Source organism: Hippocampus zosterae, chromosome 3, assembly GCF_025434085.1.
Source record: "Hippocampus zosterae strain Florida chromosome 3, ASM2543408v3, whole genome shotgun sequence".
Lineage (NCBI taxonomy): Eukaryota > Metazoa > Chordata > Actinopteri > Syngnathiformes > Syngnathidae > Hippocampus > Hippocampus zosterae.
Window position 1 is genome coordinate 3,972,501 of NC_067453.1, and position 16,764 is coordinate 3,989,264.

Consider the following 16,764-nt stretch of genomic DNA (forward strand, 5'->3'; position numbering starts at 1 on the left):
AAAGACTAATCGAACCGTCTAGTAGCTGGTTCCTTCCGAAGTTTCCCTCAGGATAGCTGGCGCTCGAACAATGCAGTTTTATCCGGTAAAGCCAATGACTAGAGGCCTTGGGGCCGAAACGATCTCAACCTATTCTCAAACTTTAAATGGGTAAGAGGCCCGGCTCCACGAAACCCCTTCTCTGAACGTTGGCCGAAACCGCAAACAAACGTACGACTCTCAGCGGTGGATCACTCGGCTCGTGCGTCGATGAAGGACGCAGCTAGCTGCGAGAACTAATGTGAATTGCAGGACACATTGATCATCGACACTTCGAACGCACCTTGCGGCCCCGGGTCCCTCCCGGGGCCACGCCTGTCTGAGCGTCGCTTCGTCATCTATCCTTCATAACTTTGCTGCTGTGAATCTGGAATTTCTCCATTGCGAGACGAATAAAGGTTTTCTTAATCTTAATCTTAAGACTATTTCTGGGTCTTGAGTGTCACATTCAAAAGAAATGGATTCCGCCTTTTACCTTCCTGAGGTCTTCCTTTTCCTCCTCATACTCTTCTGCGTAGTACAGCATGTCATCAGAAATCACACAGTAGTGCTTGTTCCAGCGCTGAAAAAGACATGCAAAATAATGTTCAAATCCAAATGCTCTCATGTCGATTGCATTGATTCTGACTGTTTATACTGGCACATCAGGCTCAAACTCCTTAAAGCTCATAAAATTGGAGTTTTGCCCCAAATTTGACATTGATGCGTGTGGAAAAAGTGTACCGGCAGCATGTCATGCAAGCTTCATGTGTGACGTGCATCAGTGAGATGTGGTGGACACTCAGTTGTCTTTACCATTAAGAGGATTTAAACAGTGTTTTTCTTACAACTGTTTAACACTGGTTTTCGACTGGTCAACTTCCACTTGTACTTGAATGACAAAAAATATGTTTTGCTTAAAATGTTGCCTGTGCACAATGTACCGGTATAGTTATTAAAGGTATCATGCTGCAGGCATATAAAAAAATAATAATTGAAAAAAAAAAATCAAAAACTACCTTTTAATCTGGTTTCTGTAAGAGGACGAACATGACACAAACATTCTTAACATTTTCCAATGCTGTAAAAATGTGTAAAAATGAATATTCTATTTTCTATCTATATTCTTGCTTGGCTCTCGACGAAGGCGGACGCTTTTGCTTTCTGCACCCCCACCCTTCCCTGCTCGCCACTCAGTCCATGTGCTGTCATTGTCTGACTTTTACTTGGGCAGCCTGCTACCAAAACAACATCTGCTATCTCGACCTTCCACTGATGAAAGTATGCACGGAAGCTAGTCCCCCACCATCGCCCCCTCCTTCATAGATTCCCTTGTTTCACTGTCTTCATTGTTTATGTCTTGTGACCTGTTGTAACTGTCATATGCTTGTGCAGGAGTTTTTTTGCCTCACTCAAACAATCCTCAAAATGAGGGCAGTTGGAGTGTGTTTTTTTTTCCCCCCCTCTCCCTCCCTTGTGGTTTCTTTCTGACGTTCGGGTTGAGTGAACGCTGGCGCGTTTTGGCTGCCGCTGCTCAACCCGTATTGTTTTGTGTTTTTTGTTATTGCAATGTGTCCTTGAGTGTCTTGAAAGGCGCTTATAAATAAAATGTATTATTATTATTATTATTATTATTGCATTTCAACATTTCAGTCAACGACGATTTACGTTACAGCCTGTGACACACGTTTCTATTAGCAGGGCGGGATGCCAGGCAGGTGGCTGTTGTTAAAAAACAAAACCAAAAAAAACCCGACATTTCATGTATAATTCACTAAGGGTACTGGCAAATAATGGGAATCTGGAGGGCCGAGAGAAGCATTTTAAAACCATACACGAAAGGTACAATAGTTAAGTATGTCCCATGCATCCGCGTCAGGTCTCGATGAAGGTCGGTAGTGATTCACAAATTCCTATGTCTAACTTTATTTTTCTGTTTCGTTCATCTTAGGGGCCGTTGTGGCTGTTGCTCGCAATGGCACGCGTGTTAAATTATCACTATTTGTTGGAGAAATGCCAGTCTACTTCTGGATTCGTATTGAGGTGCCCACAGCCAGGCTCAAGAATCACGGGATTGTTTTGTGCCCCTTTCACTCGGAGATCCGTCGTTGTATGTCTACACACGTGTGATCTCATTCTCTGTGTGGTGTGCATTTTTTGGCAATATTGGTTAACGCAAAGTACCTGGTTGACAGGGTCCCACATCTCCAAGTCTCCTTGTTTAAGCCACGTTCTGAAGTCTTTGGTGGTGTCTCCCCCATCAACATTGAGCTTCTTGTGCTGCACATGTACAAATAGCAACATGGTATTAGCAGACAATGTATGAAAACTAGCCCCCCCTGCGCCACCCTCACACACACACACACACACACACACACACACACACGCACATGCACACGCACGAACACAAATGTGCGCACATTACTTTAAGAATGATTTTGCCCTTGAGGTGTGTGGGTGATGGCAGCTGCTCGGCCATGTGCTCCAAGGGCTCAAGAAGCAGTTTGTCTCCAAACACTTCTTTAAAGATGCGGGCCATTTGACGCTGCTGCTCGAGTGGGCAATGCTCTTCGATCGAGAGAATGACTGGGAACCTTAGAAAAGAGCGTTATGATGAAAAAAAAAGTTGAACATAGTAGAACTCTTGTATTTGCAATGTTTGTGGACAAGGTTGCAGTCATCAGAGCAGGTATCTCACCTGCTTCCCGTTACCCATCTCGAACATTCAATTGCTCTTCTTTGTTTGATCAGTGGGCGGCCCGGTAGTCCAGTGGTTAGCACGTCGGCTTCACAGTGCAGAGGTACCGGGTTCGATTCCAGCTCCGGCCTCCCTGTGTGGAGTTTGCATGTTCTCCCCAGGCCTGCGTGGGTTTTCTCCGGGCGCTCCGGTTTCCTCCCACATTCCAAAAACATGTGTGGCAGGCTGATTGAACACTCTAAATTGTCCCTAGGTGTGAGTGTGAGCGCAGATGGTTGTTCGTCTCGGTGTGCCCTGTGATTGGCTGGCAACTGATTCGGGGTGTCCCCCGCCTACTGCCCGATGACAGCTGGGATAGGCTCCAGCACCCCCCGCGACCCTAGTGAGGATCAAGCGGCTCGGAAGATGAATGAATGAATGAATGTTTGATCAGTTTGAGGCTGTCACACTTATCTCCTCTGAGGATTTTTTTTTTCTGAATGAAATACACTTTCCCCGATTGAAGTGATATTCTTGCTTTTTTAAAGAAAACAGGCGGATGCGATTGGATTTCATGTTCAATTGATTACAAGCAGGACTCGACACTATGGAGCCCAATATTCTCATTTCTTGCCTTGAGCGTTGTGTCTGCATCAGTGGCAGTGCTCTTTTGTTGTTTTGCTCTTATGTATCCAATAGAAGGATGTATGAGTAACTTTTGCTGAATATTGTTCGTCTTCCACAAGGTTACATTCTTGGTGCTATCCTCTCGGTCCTATCTAAACTCTTCCCTTGAAAGTTTAAAGCAGATTAGGCTCGCTCTATGGGGGGGGCTCACCAACACATTCTTCTAATTTGCTTGGTAAAATGAATGTCCTCCCAATCCCACATTACAAGATGTACTCCATATTGTAGGTCAGTCAACAACTTTCATTCATTTTTCAAACCGCTTGATCCTCACAAGGGTGCTGGAGCCGATCCCAACTGTCTTCGGGCAGTAGGCGGGGGACACCCTGAATCGGTTGCCAGCCAATCGCAGGGCACACAGAACCGAACAACCATTCGCGCTCACACTCACACCTAGGGGCAATTTGGAGGATCCAGAGAAAACCCACGCAAGCACGGGGAGAACATGCAAACTCCACACAGGGATGCCGGAGCTGGAATTGAACCCGCTGCACTGTTAAGTCAACGTGCTAACCACTCACTATCGGGCGGCCCTTCAGTCAAAGACAATTAGAGCAAATCTTTCAAATCATTTATTAAAACTCACCTGTTCCAAAATTCTTTTAACATCTTTGAATCACTTTTACCCATTTTTGCCTTGTTTGTTTTAAAACCTGTATAATTTGCTTTAAAGTTCCAGTTTTTTTAATCCGTGTAGCTCAATTCTTATGAAAAGTGCTTTCAAATATAATGTATGATTATTATACTTATTAATCATCACCATAATCATCATAATAATCTAAACAATCCCAAACTTGACATGGTGCCCCAAGGGGTGAGCAAGAGTAATGCACACATTTCTCCCGGTTGCTCTTAAATATCTCCACTCTTCGTGACATTGCCATTCTCGCTACAATAATATAAACTTTTTTTTTTAATGAGGTGTTCAGTCAGACATCTGTTTTATACATCCTCATCCTGAGGTTCTTTCATTTATGAATGAAAACATTTGACAATGCCTGCATTTTAATCAAACACGTTTTTAAATGTTTCATTGTAGGATGAGAAATGTCTTCTGCTGTGCCATTTCCATTGAGTCACTTGTCTTACTGTATGGCATCGGAGTTGCCCCGTTCACAGGAATGTTTTTTTTAACCAAGTGAACGTATGGAATATTTTTTAGTTCACATTTTGAGCAAATGATATTTCAAATTTGAAGATTCAATGGCCATGAATTAAAAACGTGTTTAAAAAAAATTAAAGCAATTGACAGCACTTGACAAATGTCGTCTTACAAAACTGGCAAGTGCAGATTTAAAGTTAATCATTTCCAAATCTAAACATCATTAAGCTTTCTTTGCTAAATTTTAAAATTAAATAGTCCATTTACATGCCTTGGAACGTAAATGTTCATCTAAAACACTGCCAACACCAGGTAAAGAAATACAGTAGAAAATAATATAGAAGCAGCGTCTGCTGTGATGCGGACGTTGTATCGGTCTGTCGTGGTGAAGAAGGAGCTGAGCCAAAGGGCGAAGCTCTCAATTTACCGGTCGATCTACGTTCCAACCCTCATCTATGGTCACGAGCTATGGGTCGTGACCGAAAGAACGAGATCCCGGATACAAGCGGCCGAAATGAGTTTTCTCCGCAGGGTGTCCGGGCACTCCCTTAGAGATAAGGTGAGAAGCTCGGTCATCCGGGAGGGGCTCGGAGTCGAGCCGCTTCTCCTCCACATCGAGAGGAGCCAGATGAGGTGGCTTGGGCATCTGATTCGGATGCCTCCTGAACGCCTCCCTGGTGAGGTGTTCCGGGCATGTCCCACTGGGAGGAGACCCCGAGGAAGACCCAGGACACGCTGGAGAGACTATGTCACCCAGCTGGCCTGGGAACGCCTCGGGATCCCCCGCGGAGAGCTGGAAGAAGTAGCTAGGGAGAGGGAAGTCTGGGCTTCCCTGCTAAAGCTGTTGCCCCCGCGACCCGGCCCCGGATAAGCGGTAGAAGATGGATGGATGGATGGATAATATAGAAGAGTTGCCATGTTAGCTTGGCCCTCAGCCAAGGTCTCAACTAAACTCAATCCAAAACCAAAAATTACATGCATTTAAGCACAAAATCTCACTCTTTTACTTATAAAGTGTTATCATAATTATAATAATACTTTCTTTGTTGTACTTACTCCGAGGTAACAAATGCATGCTGATTGATGGCTTTAACCACATCTTCAAACTTGATTTTGGTAGTCCTGGTCCAACCATGATAGATGATTGGTTCTCCAGGTCCTTCCCAGCAGTCCACTGGAATCCACACCAAAATCACAAACATGAGAAACACGGTTGGGAAAGCGAAATTCATGTGGTCCAAGTGGAGGATATACTGACGTTCAACACAACGACATCCCAGGCGCAGACAGCGCACATAAGCCTCTGTGGATGACTCACTACGAAGCTGGTCACCTGTCAGGTATCTATTAAAAAAAAAAAAACAGAATGAATGAAGTCATTAAAATCATGTTTGTTGGTGGTAAATTACAAAGGGAAGTTCGGTGGTATTTCAGTTCCTATCACCAATTGTCATTGAACATCTGTTTATATATATGTATGAGTAATTTAAGTACCTAGGATCAAGAGTGCAGAGCAGCGGAGACTGTGGAAGAGAAGTGAAGAATAGAGTGCAGGCAGGATGGAACAGCTGGAGAAAAGTGTCAGGAGCGATTTGTGATACAAGGGTGTCAGCTAAAGTGAAGGGAAAAGTTTACAGAACAGTTGTGAGACCGGCCATGATGTATGGTCTAGAAGAGACACTAGCAATTGGCAAAAGACAGGAGGCAGAGTTAGAGGTGGCTGAGTTAAAGATGCTGTGATTCTCCTTAGGAGTGACAAGGAGGGACAGGATCAGAAATGAGGTCATCAGAGGGACAACTCAGACAGGAAAGTTTGGAGAAAATGTGAGAGAAGCCAGACTGAGATGGTTTGGAAATGTACAGAGGAGTGACAGTGGATACATTGGTAGGAGAATGTTAGTGATGGAGCTACCAGGTAGGAGACAGAGAGGAAGGCCAAAGAGGAGATTCATGGATGCCGTGAGAGAAGACATGCAGGTAATTGGAGTCAGAGTAGAGGATGCAGAGAACAGGGAAAGATGGAAATTAATGAACTCGCTGTGGGAACCCCCTGAAGAGGGACAAGCCGAAAGGAGAAGAAGAAGATATATATATATATATATATTAAAATATATATATATCTATATATATATATAGATATATATATAGATATATATATATATATTAGAGCTGTCAATTGATTAAAATATGTAATCTAATTAAAAACGCAACTGTCATAATTAACTCAAATGAACTAAAATATTAATCGTGATTACTCACACATTTTTTATTGTTTCTGAATTTCCTTTTACATTTTTGTCCTATTTTTTCCCCATTTTAATGCTCTCATCAACATGGAATCATGAATCAGTTTTAATAATAATAATAATAATAATAATAATAATAATAAATTTTATTTATAAGCGCCTTTCAAGACACCAAAGGACACTTTACAATAACAAAAAACACAAAACAATACGGGTTGAGCAGCGGCAGCCAAAACGTGCCAGCGTTCACTCAACCCGAAGGTCAGAAAGAAACCACAGGGGGAGGGAGAGAGGGAGAAAAAACCCACACTCGAAATACCCTCATTTTGAGGATAATTTGAGTGAGGCAAAAAAACTCCTGCACAAGCATATGACAGTTACAACAGGTCACAAGACATAAACAATGAAGACGGTGAATCAAGGGAATATATGAGGGAGGGGGTAATGTTTTCTATGTGCCAAATGCAAATATTTACTTAAATAACAATTTCAATTTTCAATTTTACATGAACATTTTTCACTTGGTGCAGTTATTCACACATAATCTCTCACACAATATTACTGTCCATCAACAACGGTGAAAAAAAATATTTTGTCGCACAACAGCTGCTTTAACAGCTTTCTTAATGAAATCAAAACAGAGCAATATAACATTATAAAGTGCACATCTAAGGTAAACTAGTACTCAGCCTATTGTGGATTTAAACCATGGTTGCATACTTTGTTTTTCTCAAGTTTGCTTTCAACACAGTAGTCTGTTTCTGTATGTTTGTTGGAGAATAACGAGACACCGGACACCTGTGTTCATTATGTGTCGCTGTATTCAAAACTGCCGGCCGTACAAACAAACGCACGCACTTCCCCCGTGCTGCTGGGGCAAACCATTCTGAAAGGGGGGAGTGACTCCCCCAACACAGTCAGGCTATGTTGATTGTGTTGGTCCTTCTTGCGCGGAAGTCTCTCTACGGTTTTGTGTAGACCTCATTTCGAATGACTACACTTGGTTCGATGACAACACTGGAGACGTTTTACTTTCGCTAGGTCGCTACCACTGTAGCGCACTGTCACTGTCAGACGAACACAGAGAAGCTCCACCCGCTCTATTTATATGGACACAGAACACTGTAACCTTCCACACAAAATAGTTCCAAACAAGTAACAATCGCGTCAGCGGCATACATCGAATACCTGTATGATACAGAGAGAGAGAAGAAGAGATAACTTTGGTCTTGTCAGTGGAGCAATCTGGCAACTTTTTAAAAGTAAACTTTCCATTCATAAACTCTTTGTATCCGTTTTCGGTGTCTCGTGCGTTTTCGGTGTCTCGTGCTGCCGTGGCTGGCAAAACAGACATGGGCGTGGACTTCTGCAGCGCGCTTGTTGTTTTGTTTCTGGTGTATTTATAGAGCAACGTAACATCCGCTTATTACGTGTGCCGCGTTAATCTCGCGAGAAAAAATGTTATCCCGTTAAAATTCATTTAAATTGATGCCAATAAAAACGCTATAAAAAAAATGCTAATAGCTCTAACACAGTAGAAAATAATATAGAAGAGTTGAAGTTACCATGTTAATATATATATATTCTAATATATAATATTAGATTATGTATATATATATTATATATATATAGTTTCCCTTGCCCTGACGCGGGTCACCGGGGGCCCCCTTTGGAGCCAGGCCTGGAGGTGGGGCTCGTTGGCAAGCGCCTGGTGGCCGGGCCTACACCCATGGTGCCCGGCCGGGCACAGCCCGAAGAGGCAACGTGGGTCCCCCTTCCCATGGGCTCACCACCCATGAGATGGGCGAAAGGGGTCGGGTGCAATGCGAGCTGGGCGGCATCCAAAGGCGGGGACCCTGGCGGTCCGATCCTCGGCTGCAGAAGCTAGCTCTTGGGACATGGAATGTCACCTCTCTGGCAGGGAAGGAGCCCGAGCTGGTGTGTGAGGCAGAGAAGTTCCGACTGGATATAGTCGGACTGGCCTCCACACACAGACTGGGTTCTGGTACCAGTTCTCTCGAGAGGGGTTGGACTCTCTTCCACTCTGGAGTTGCTCACGGTGAAAGGTGCAGAGCAGGTGTGGGCATACTCATTGCCCCCCGGCTCGGTGCCTGTACATTGGGGTTCACACCGGGAGATGAGAGGGTTGCCTCCCTCCGCCTTCGGATGGGCGGACTGGTCCTGACTGTTGTTTGTGCATATGCACCAAATAGCAGCACAGCATACCCACTCCTTTTTGGAGTCCTTGGATGGTGTGCTGGAGAGTACTCCTGCTGGGGACTCCCTTGTTCTGCTGGGGTACTTCAATGCTCACATGGGCAATGACAGTGAGACCTGGAGGGGCGTGATTGGGAGGAACCGCCCCCCCGATCAGAACCAGACTGGTGTTTTGTTATTGGACTTCTGTGCTCGTCACGGATTGTCCATAACGAACACCTTGTTCAAACATAAGGGTGTCCATATGTGCACTTGGCACCAGGACACTCTAGGCCGCAGTTGTGGTTGTATCATCGGATTTGCGGCCGCATGTTCTGGACACTCAGGTGAAGAGAGTGGCGGAGCTGTCAACTGATCACCACCTGGTGGTGAGTAGGCTCCGAAGGTGGGGGAAGATGCCAGTCCGTCCTGGCAGACCCAAACGTATTTTGAGGGTTTGTTGGGAGCGTCTGGCGGAATCCCCTGTCAGAAGGAGTTTCAACTCCCACCTCCGACAGAGCTTTTCCCATGTTCCGGGGGAGGCGGGGGACATTGAGCCTGAGTGGACCATGTTCCGTGCCTCTATTGTTGAGGCGGCCAATCTGAGTTGTGGCCGTAAGGTTGATGCCTGTAGTGGCGGCAACCCCCGTACTCGCTGGTGGACACCAACATTAAGGGATGCCGTCAAGCTGAAGAAGGAGTCCTATTGAGCCTTTATGGCCTGTGGGAGCCCAGAGGCAGCTGACGGGTATCAACTGGCCAAGCGGAATGCAGCTTCGGTGGTCGCCGAGGCAAAAACTCGAGCGTGGGAAGAGTTCGGTGAGGCCATGGAAGCCGACTTCCGGACGGCTTCGAGGAAATTCTGGTCCACCATCCGACGTCTCAGGAGGGGGAAGCAGTGCACCACTAACACTGTGTACAGTGGGGATGGGCGCGCTGCTGACTTCGACTCGGGACATTGTGAACCGGTGGGCAGAGTACTTCGAAGACCTCTTCAACTCCACCAACACGCCTTCCTTGGAGGAAGCAAAGCCTGGGGACTCTGAGGTGGGCTCTCCTATCTCTGTGGTTGAAGTCACCGATGTGGTTAAGGCCCAAGGGGTGGATGAGATCCGCCCGGAGTTCCTCAAGGCTCTGGATGTTGTGGGGCTGTCCTGGTTGACGCGCCTCTGCAACATCGCGTGGTCAACAGGGAGAGTGCCTCTGGATTGGCAGACCGGGGTGGTAGTCCCTCTTTTTAAAAAGGGGGGCCGGATGGTGTGTTCCAACTACAGAGGGATCCCCGAGGAAGACCCAGACACGCTGGAGAGACTGTCACCCAGCTGGCCCGGGAACGTCTCGGGATCCCCCGGGGAGAGCTGGAAGAAGTAGCTAGGAAGAGGGAAGTCTGGGCTTCCCTGCTAAAGCTGTTGCCCCCGCGACCCGGCCCTGGATAAGCGGTAGATGATGGATGGATGGATTGATATTTTGAGATTTAATTTCTTCACATCTGCGCCTCCAATGTGTGTGTTTGCCTCTTGTTGCCCAACAAAAACATGTCATGATTTTTGTGGTGTTGGTTTCAGAAAATTTTACTTGTCTGTTGTTGTGACTTGTTGAAGATCCCATTTAACCCTTTCATGCACCCTGTAACCCACAGGTCTCAAACCCAAGGCCCGGGTGCCAGCTCTGGCCCACCACATCATTTTATGTGGCCCGCAAAAGCAAATCAAAAATGGCAACTTTCATGATGCTTGCTAAAATCTCTACCAACATTTCAAATTATCTTTTGTAATAAATACGAGTCATACTGTAAGCATTTTCCTGTTACAAAGCCCTTCATTACAGTCATTTAAACAGTAGGTGAAAAATAAGGTCTTTTTTTACTTCTTTATATGGTTTCAGTCATTACGGCCCTCCAAGGGAAACTCACTAAAATCTGGCACACAACAACAATTAGTTTGATACCATTGCTGTAACCTGATTACATGACAAGCTGTCCACTGTAGCAACCGCTGTCCCTGAAAGAGTAATAGACCAATTTATGCCAAAGCACAGGTCATTTCAAAAAGGTTCACACACTCTACATGCACGACCAATAAGCCTTACAAAGCCAGTATTTTAATGTCTGTATAAACGGAAAATAATGCATTTGTAATTCATGGAGGCAGTATTAATTTCAGACCCATTACTAAACTTGCATGGCAGGGGGATCCGCAAGATTACATGTACGCAACCTCCCAATTCTCCGTTGTGTTGATCGTGAGAGCGTGATGTTCTACTGACGTGTTGTGTGATGAATTGATCCAGTAATGGGACAAAGGGTAGTTCATGTCTTGGTTGTTGATCTCCGACAATTTCACATCCCAAAGGCAGTTCTCTTTGGAAAACAGGAAGCTGAGGAACTAGGAATGACATGGAGAAGAAACGCATGCAAGTACAGTACAGTAAAATACTTGTGTGTCACCTTTCAGAAAGGAAATGATAATGAATGAAACTGTCTTGGTGATTTTCTTGAATACCTCACTGACTGTGAACTCTGGGTCGTTGGTTTTTCGCATGGTGTCATCAATGAAAGTGGTCATCAACTCTCGAACCTTGTTGAGGTCACTTGCCCATGGCTCCTTCGTGAATAGAAAGCAACACAAGACATCATGTACAGTATTTCATTTCATCTCAGACATTCACTGGTAACACTTGTGGTTGTCTTAAGTACACAACTTTAAAGTCAAGTCAAGTAAACAGTATTTATAGAGCACTTTCAAACAGCCATCGCTGCATACAAAGTGTTGTACTTGGAGCAATTTAACATGCACAATAAACAGTAAGACAAATCGGTAATAAAGGCGGTAGAAAGCACCAAACAGTAAAATCAAGAACAAATCTAAGTCATGCCGAGTCGAATGCCAAAGAACAAAAGTGAGTTTTGAGGAGGGCTTTGAAGATGGGCAGCGAGGAGGCTTGCCGAATGTTCAGTGGGAGGTCATTCCAGAGAGAAGGACCAACAACAGAAAAGGCTCGATCCCCTCTGAGCCTCAGTTTAGTTCTTGGTACTTCTAACAAAGTCTGGTCCACAGACCTGAGGCGCCGGGCAGGTGTGTAGGGGCGGATGAGCTCAGAGAGGTAAGGTGGCGCGAGATTTGAAAACAAAGAGGAGGATCTTGAAAATAACTCTAAAATGAATGGGGAGCCAGTGAAGGGATGTGGTAAAAATGAAATGAGGCACTAATTTGTATTCATTACTGCCGGTTGAATTACAATCTTTTTTGATCCATCCATCGAGCCGTATTCTTACATTTATTGGGCCCCCTTTATGTGGGCACGCCCCCCCCGCCCCCCATCACTGTGCCCAAATTTGAGAGCCTGCACAGCTAAGGCGGCAGAGTATCAGACATGACAGTTAAGGGCATAATCCACCTTCTGTCCGTACACAGCTGGGATAAGATCCAGCATGTCTGCGACCTTCGTGAGCATAAGTGGTTTGAATAATGGGTGAATGGAACTTTTGGTTCCTGGGGGTGAAATGTGGTTCTCACTCACAGTTAACAGTGCAAACGGAAATTGACATACCGGTAAATTAAAATTCCTCAGAGGATTGCATTTTCCAATTACAATCTCCGTCTTGCAATGTTCCCTCTAATTTTCCATGGAAGGTGGACACTGAGAACCGGGGGTTTCAAACAAGGTGGGAGTCGGAGTAAATGTTCATGGATGTAGCTGAAAACCCTGCGTGTCTTCTGTGCGGAGAGAGTGTGGCGGTATTGAAAGAGTGAAATTTGAGACGACATCATGAAACGAAACACGCAAACAAAAACAAGAATATGGACATGGAGGGAGGAGCGGGAGTTCATTAAAAACTGTATACTTAAAGTTTGTGACGAAGTTTGCCCCGAAAAAAGCAACTCTTTTTAAACGTGAGCATGAGCAGAAACGTAATTGCCGAGCGAACATAGCAGTTGTCCATTTATCTAAAAGAGCAGCTTGTGAAGAACGGAAAATATGTCACCGCATATTCCTTGGCTATGGATGAGAACGCTTAAGTTTCTGACATTGCCCAGTTGTCAATTTTCATCCGCGGAGTGGACTGCAGCCTCAGCGTGACAGGAGTTTTTGGCTTTACATCGTATGCATAAAAAAGATACGGCAGTGGGTGCTGCGCAGTTTTCCCGTTTCCTCCCCGACACAGTGGCTCAGCTGCGCATCCTGGCTGATCAAACGTTGTCGAAGGTTTGGCAGCATATACCTGTGTGAACAACTACTTTCTTTGATGAAGCTGAACAAAACACCACACAGAAGTCGACTTACTGTTGAACACCTTCACTCAATTTTGAGGATTTGCTCAGCTCAGAGCCTGACCCCAAATATTGATGAACTTGTAGAAAAGATAAGACACCACCAAGTATCAGCCTCAGCCTCAAAAAAGTGAATATTACTGTGCAATCACATATTAAGAGTTTTTACTCACTTCAAGTTTAAAAATTAAAGTATAATATTGGCTTTCACTGTATGTTACTTCTCCTTGAAGTGTTGTTTTTGGTTAATAAATTTTTGCATTTTATTGTATTTAAATCCAATTATGTTTTAAAAACATTTTATTCGAGTAAATGAAAATTGCTATTATTTGTTATTCTTGTAAGTAAATTTAGCCTACTTTTGCTAAAAGAGAAAATATGGGCTATTGATGGTGCCTTGAATAATACCGGCTTCTTTCATTCATGTTTTGGGTATTTTTATACAAAGGAAATTTGATTTTTGTGCCTGTTGAAAATTAAAGTTTACTGACAGAGCCATAAGAAAATGTTGCTTTATTTATCTAATCATATTGGAATGTATTTGCTAGGTTTTCAGTCAATTAACTTTGGTTCAATTAACTATATGTGGTAATTTTTCAATGAACGTTCGATCAGTCCGGCCCTCGGCTTGCAGCAAAAATTTTTATCTGGTCGTCCGTCCATTTGACTTTGACACCCCTGGATTAGATGATGCTAAACATTAATATTCAAAGTCTTTGGAGGTAAATAATGAGTTAACTTAAGGTGTCAGATCATTGTGGCATATTTTAAAAGCAGGACTCAGTGCCGTATATTACATAACGCACGTTTTATCCAAAATGAGCAAAAGAAGGTAGACGGTGGGACTCTATGTTTGTCTCGGGCATCGAAACAACGAGCTGCGTCCCTGGACTAGGCTATCAAAGTGCGCAAATTTGCGTCTGATGTATTGCTGTCACGAGGCAGCGGAAAAGAACTCACCTGTAGTGGACAACCTTTTGGCCATTGAGTCTTCATCAATATGTTGTGGTAATATGCTTCAAGTGTGCATGGTATGGATATTCTCACTCAAGCATCGGGGTTCATTTCCCGGGTTGGCAATGAGAGGATTGGTGAGATGATGAGTGGACAGTATGAACACTCAACAACTCGGCATCACCAACTCGAGTGTTGACAAACACAACGCTAATATTTTTGTTGGTTTGTTTTCAACTTGATTGAGCAATTTTACCTGTGTATTTTTATTTTTTTTATAAATGCTGAGCCATAAGTGATACAGGCCTAAATGGTTAGCATATACTGCGCTTGTCACCATGGAAATACACAAGCCACAACGCAATCATATAATTAACCAGGATCAAGCATTCCGCAGGGGTCACGTTATATAATATGTTATACAACATAATATTACCCCTTATATAACATATATCAGTAGGGGTACATCAACATTAATACCACTGTAAAGAAGCCACGTACGGGACCCGAGACAAGCTCAAATTAGCCAAGAGAAGGTCTTCGAGCATTACATGTCACCGGAGCTCATTTCAGTCTGAAATATTCACACACTTTCAACATTTTCTGTCTTTTTTGACACTTTTTTCATTCTATCTCCATCAACCACATGTACCGAACCAACTTTTCAATGTCTTTGTATGAGGCGAATGTGAAAATGCACTATACATGCACAGCCCAAGTTTGAATAATTTTTTGTTTTGTTTTTTGGAATGCACTGTATACACTTGCTGTCTGCTGAGAGGGTGAGAACAGTGTGCAATTGGGGATGCGCGCACTTTAGAGGGAACACTGCCTTCTTGTCAGCTACACCGAACCAATGATACATTATGTCAACCATGTCAGAAATAAATGCCGTTTTTGTGAAAGTTAAAAAGAAATTTGTTTGTTAAGTGCAAAAAGAAAAATATCTACTGGAACATGACTAATTTCAGCTTTACATACCTTCTGCTGGTAAATGAGAAATCGTTGGAAGTCATGAAGCAAAACTACTGAGGCATCGGGTTTATCTGTATTGCTGAACAACAGAAGAGTATACATAGTCAAGCGGATGATGCGCCTTTATATTTGTGTTTGTTTACTAACAGGGGTCACCAACCTTTTTGAAATTGGGAGCTACTTCGGGGAGTGGTTAATTTGACGGGCTACGATTTGAAACACACACTAAAATAACGAATATGCTCAAATCAACTTTAACTCTTATGATTTTAATGAACAATTAATGATATTCATCGATTTGAAAACAAACCATGTTCATGATTTCTCATAATAATCATCAACAACCCACCAACAACCTATGTTGCTCTTTTCCTGAGCCTCCCCGACGTGTCGGGGGTGAGCGGTTTTGAGAGACACACAGTCGATCAAGGGGAACCAAGCGGCAACCGTCTGGTTCCCTTACCATGCTGTTCAACCGAGGCCGCATCAGATCGGAACTCAGATTGCTTTTGTGACGCTGATCCTGTATAATGAGGGATATTCCCCCAGCAACATAAATAAATAAATAAGTAAAGGGAAGAGCGAACCTTCCACCCACTTCATGCTATGCTCCCTGTAATATGGATTGCCAGTACTTAAGTGAGTACTGTACAGATGAATTATGCAAAAGTGGAGCGATAGACAGCAGTGCGCACTACAAGTAAAACCAGTGAAAAAAATGAAATGAACAGAGAGAGATGGAGGTTGCGCAATAGGGAACAAACGGTTGGTGTAAGCTCGTCTAAATGCAAGTATGACTTGCGCAAAGGGTTTGTTTTGTTTGTTTGTTGAACATAAAACATACAGTAATAATTTGACAGAAACTAAGGTAGATAAAAAAGTAAAAAGAAAGAAATCAGTCTTCATTCAACACAGTTATGATGTTCAAGGGAGTAGGATGAAGTAAAAAACTTATCTAGTCCTACCCCGTTATGTGTTTATATCTACTACATCATTTTTATATCAATCAGAAAAGAAAAAAGTAAGAAGAAGTCTCCATTAAGGCTCATACTTTACCCTTAACCGTGATATTTTTACAACTTTTGGTTTGTATCGGGATTATATACATCCACACCCTGGCACTCTAGTGTCAATTTTCTCTTGTATTCATAATGGATATTTCAATACCTTTCTCTATTTATCAACTTAGTTCTGATTTATCATTATATTTAATGTTTAGAATTTATCGTTTTAACTCTGATTGATGTAGGTTGTTTGTACATTTTTTTGAATTTGTTTTTGAACTCAGCAAGCGATTTACTCATTTTCAGGTCCGTTTCGAGATTATTCCACAGATTAACACCTTTGCCAGATACACTTCTTTGCTTGATGTTTGTTCTTGTTTTGAGTTTTTTGAATAAGTTGGTACCTCTTAATTTATAGTTGCTTTCTCGAATTTCGAAAAACCTCTGAATGTTTTGGCAGAGCAGGTTATTGTGTGCTTTGTACATTAATTGGGCGATTTTAAAGTCAACCAGGTCATAAAATTTCATCGTATTTAATTTGATAAATAGTGGATTTGTGGGTTCCGTATATTTTGATCTATTAATAATTCAAATTGCTTTTTTTGTAGTTTGAGAATAGGGAGTGTGTTTGTTT

At 43.3% G+C, this 16,764-nt stretch overlaps 1 protein-coding gene, 1 long non-coding RNA gene and 1 other non-coding gene across 11 annotated transcripts in view; 1 reads left to right on the forward strand and 2 right to left on the reverse strand.

Annotated features, from left to right (window-relative positions):
• Positions 1 to 16,764, reverse strand: part of plcg2 (phospholipase C, gamma 2) — an 86,149-nt gene that overhangs the window by 48,253 nt on the left and 21,132 nt on the right. For 2 of the 9 annotated variants that reach the window (XM_052060823.1, XM_052060815.1), the window contains exons 9-15: positions 15,133 to 15,205; positions 11,428 to 11,529; positions 11,192 to 11,310; positions 5,743 to 5,828; positions 5,541 to 5,658; positions 2,444 to 2,612; positions 2,203 to 2,298 (exon numbers count right to left, since the gene is read on the reverse strand). In XM_052060823.1, the coding sequence (XP_051916783.1) occupies positions 2,203 to 2,298; positions 2,444 to 2,612; positions 5,541 to 5,658; positions 5,743 to 5,828; positions 11,192 to 11,310; positions 11,428 to 11,529; positions 15,133 to 15,205 (763 nt within the window). Of the gene's footprint in view, positions 1 to 502; positions 602 to 2,202; positions 2,299 to 2,443; positions 2,613 to 5,540; positions 5,659 to 5,742; positions 5,829 to 11,191; positions 11,311 to 11,427; positions 11,530 to 15,132; positions 15,206 to 16,764 lie in introns of all 9 variants that reach the window. The other 7 variants (XM_052060820.1, XM_052060814.1, XM_052060819.1 and 4 more) reach the window with 6 other exon arrangements.
• On the forward strand, positions 215 to 368 carry LOC127598487 (5.8S ribosomal RNA). Its single transcript, XR_007961938.1, has one exon. It is a non-coding gene; the product is annotated as a 5.8S ribosomal RNA (ribosomal RNA).
• Positions 13,624 to 15,125, reverse strand: LOC127597795 (uncharacterized). The gene is made up of 2 exons (XR_007961759.1): positions 14,852 to 15,125; positions 13,624 to 14,758 (listed from the first exon to the last, which is right to left on the reverse strand). It is a non-coding gene; the product is annotated as an uncharacterized LOC127597795 (long non-coding RNA).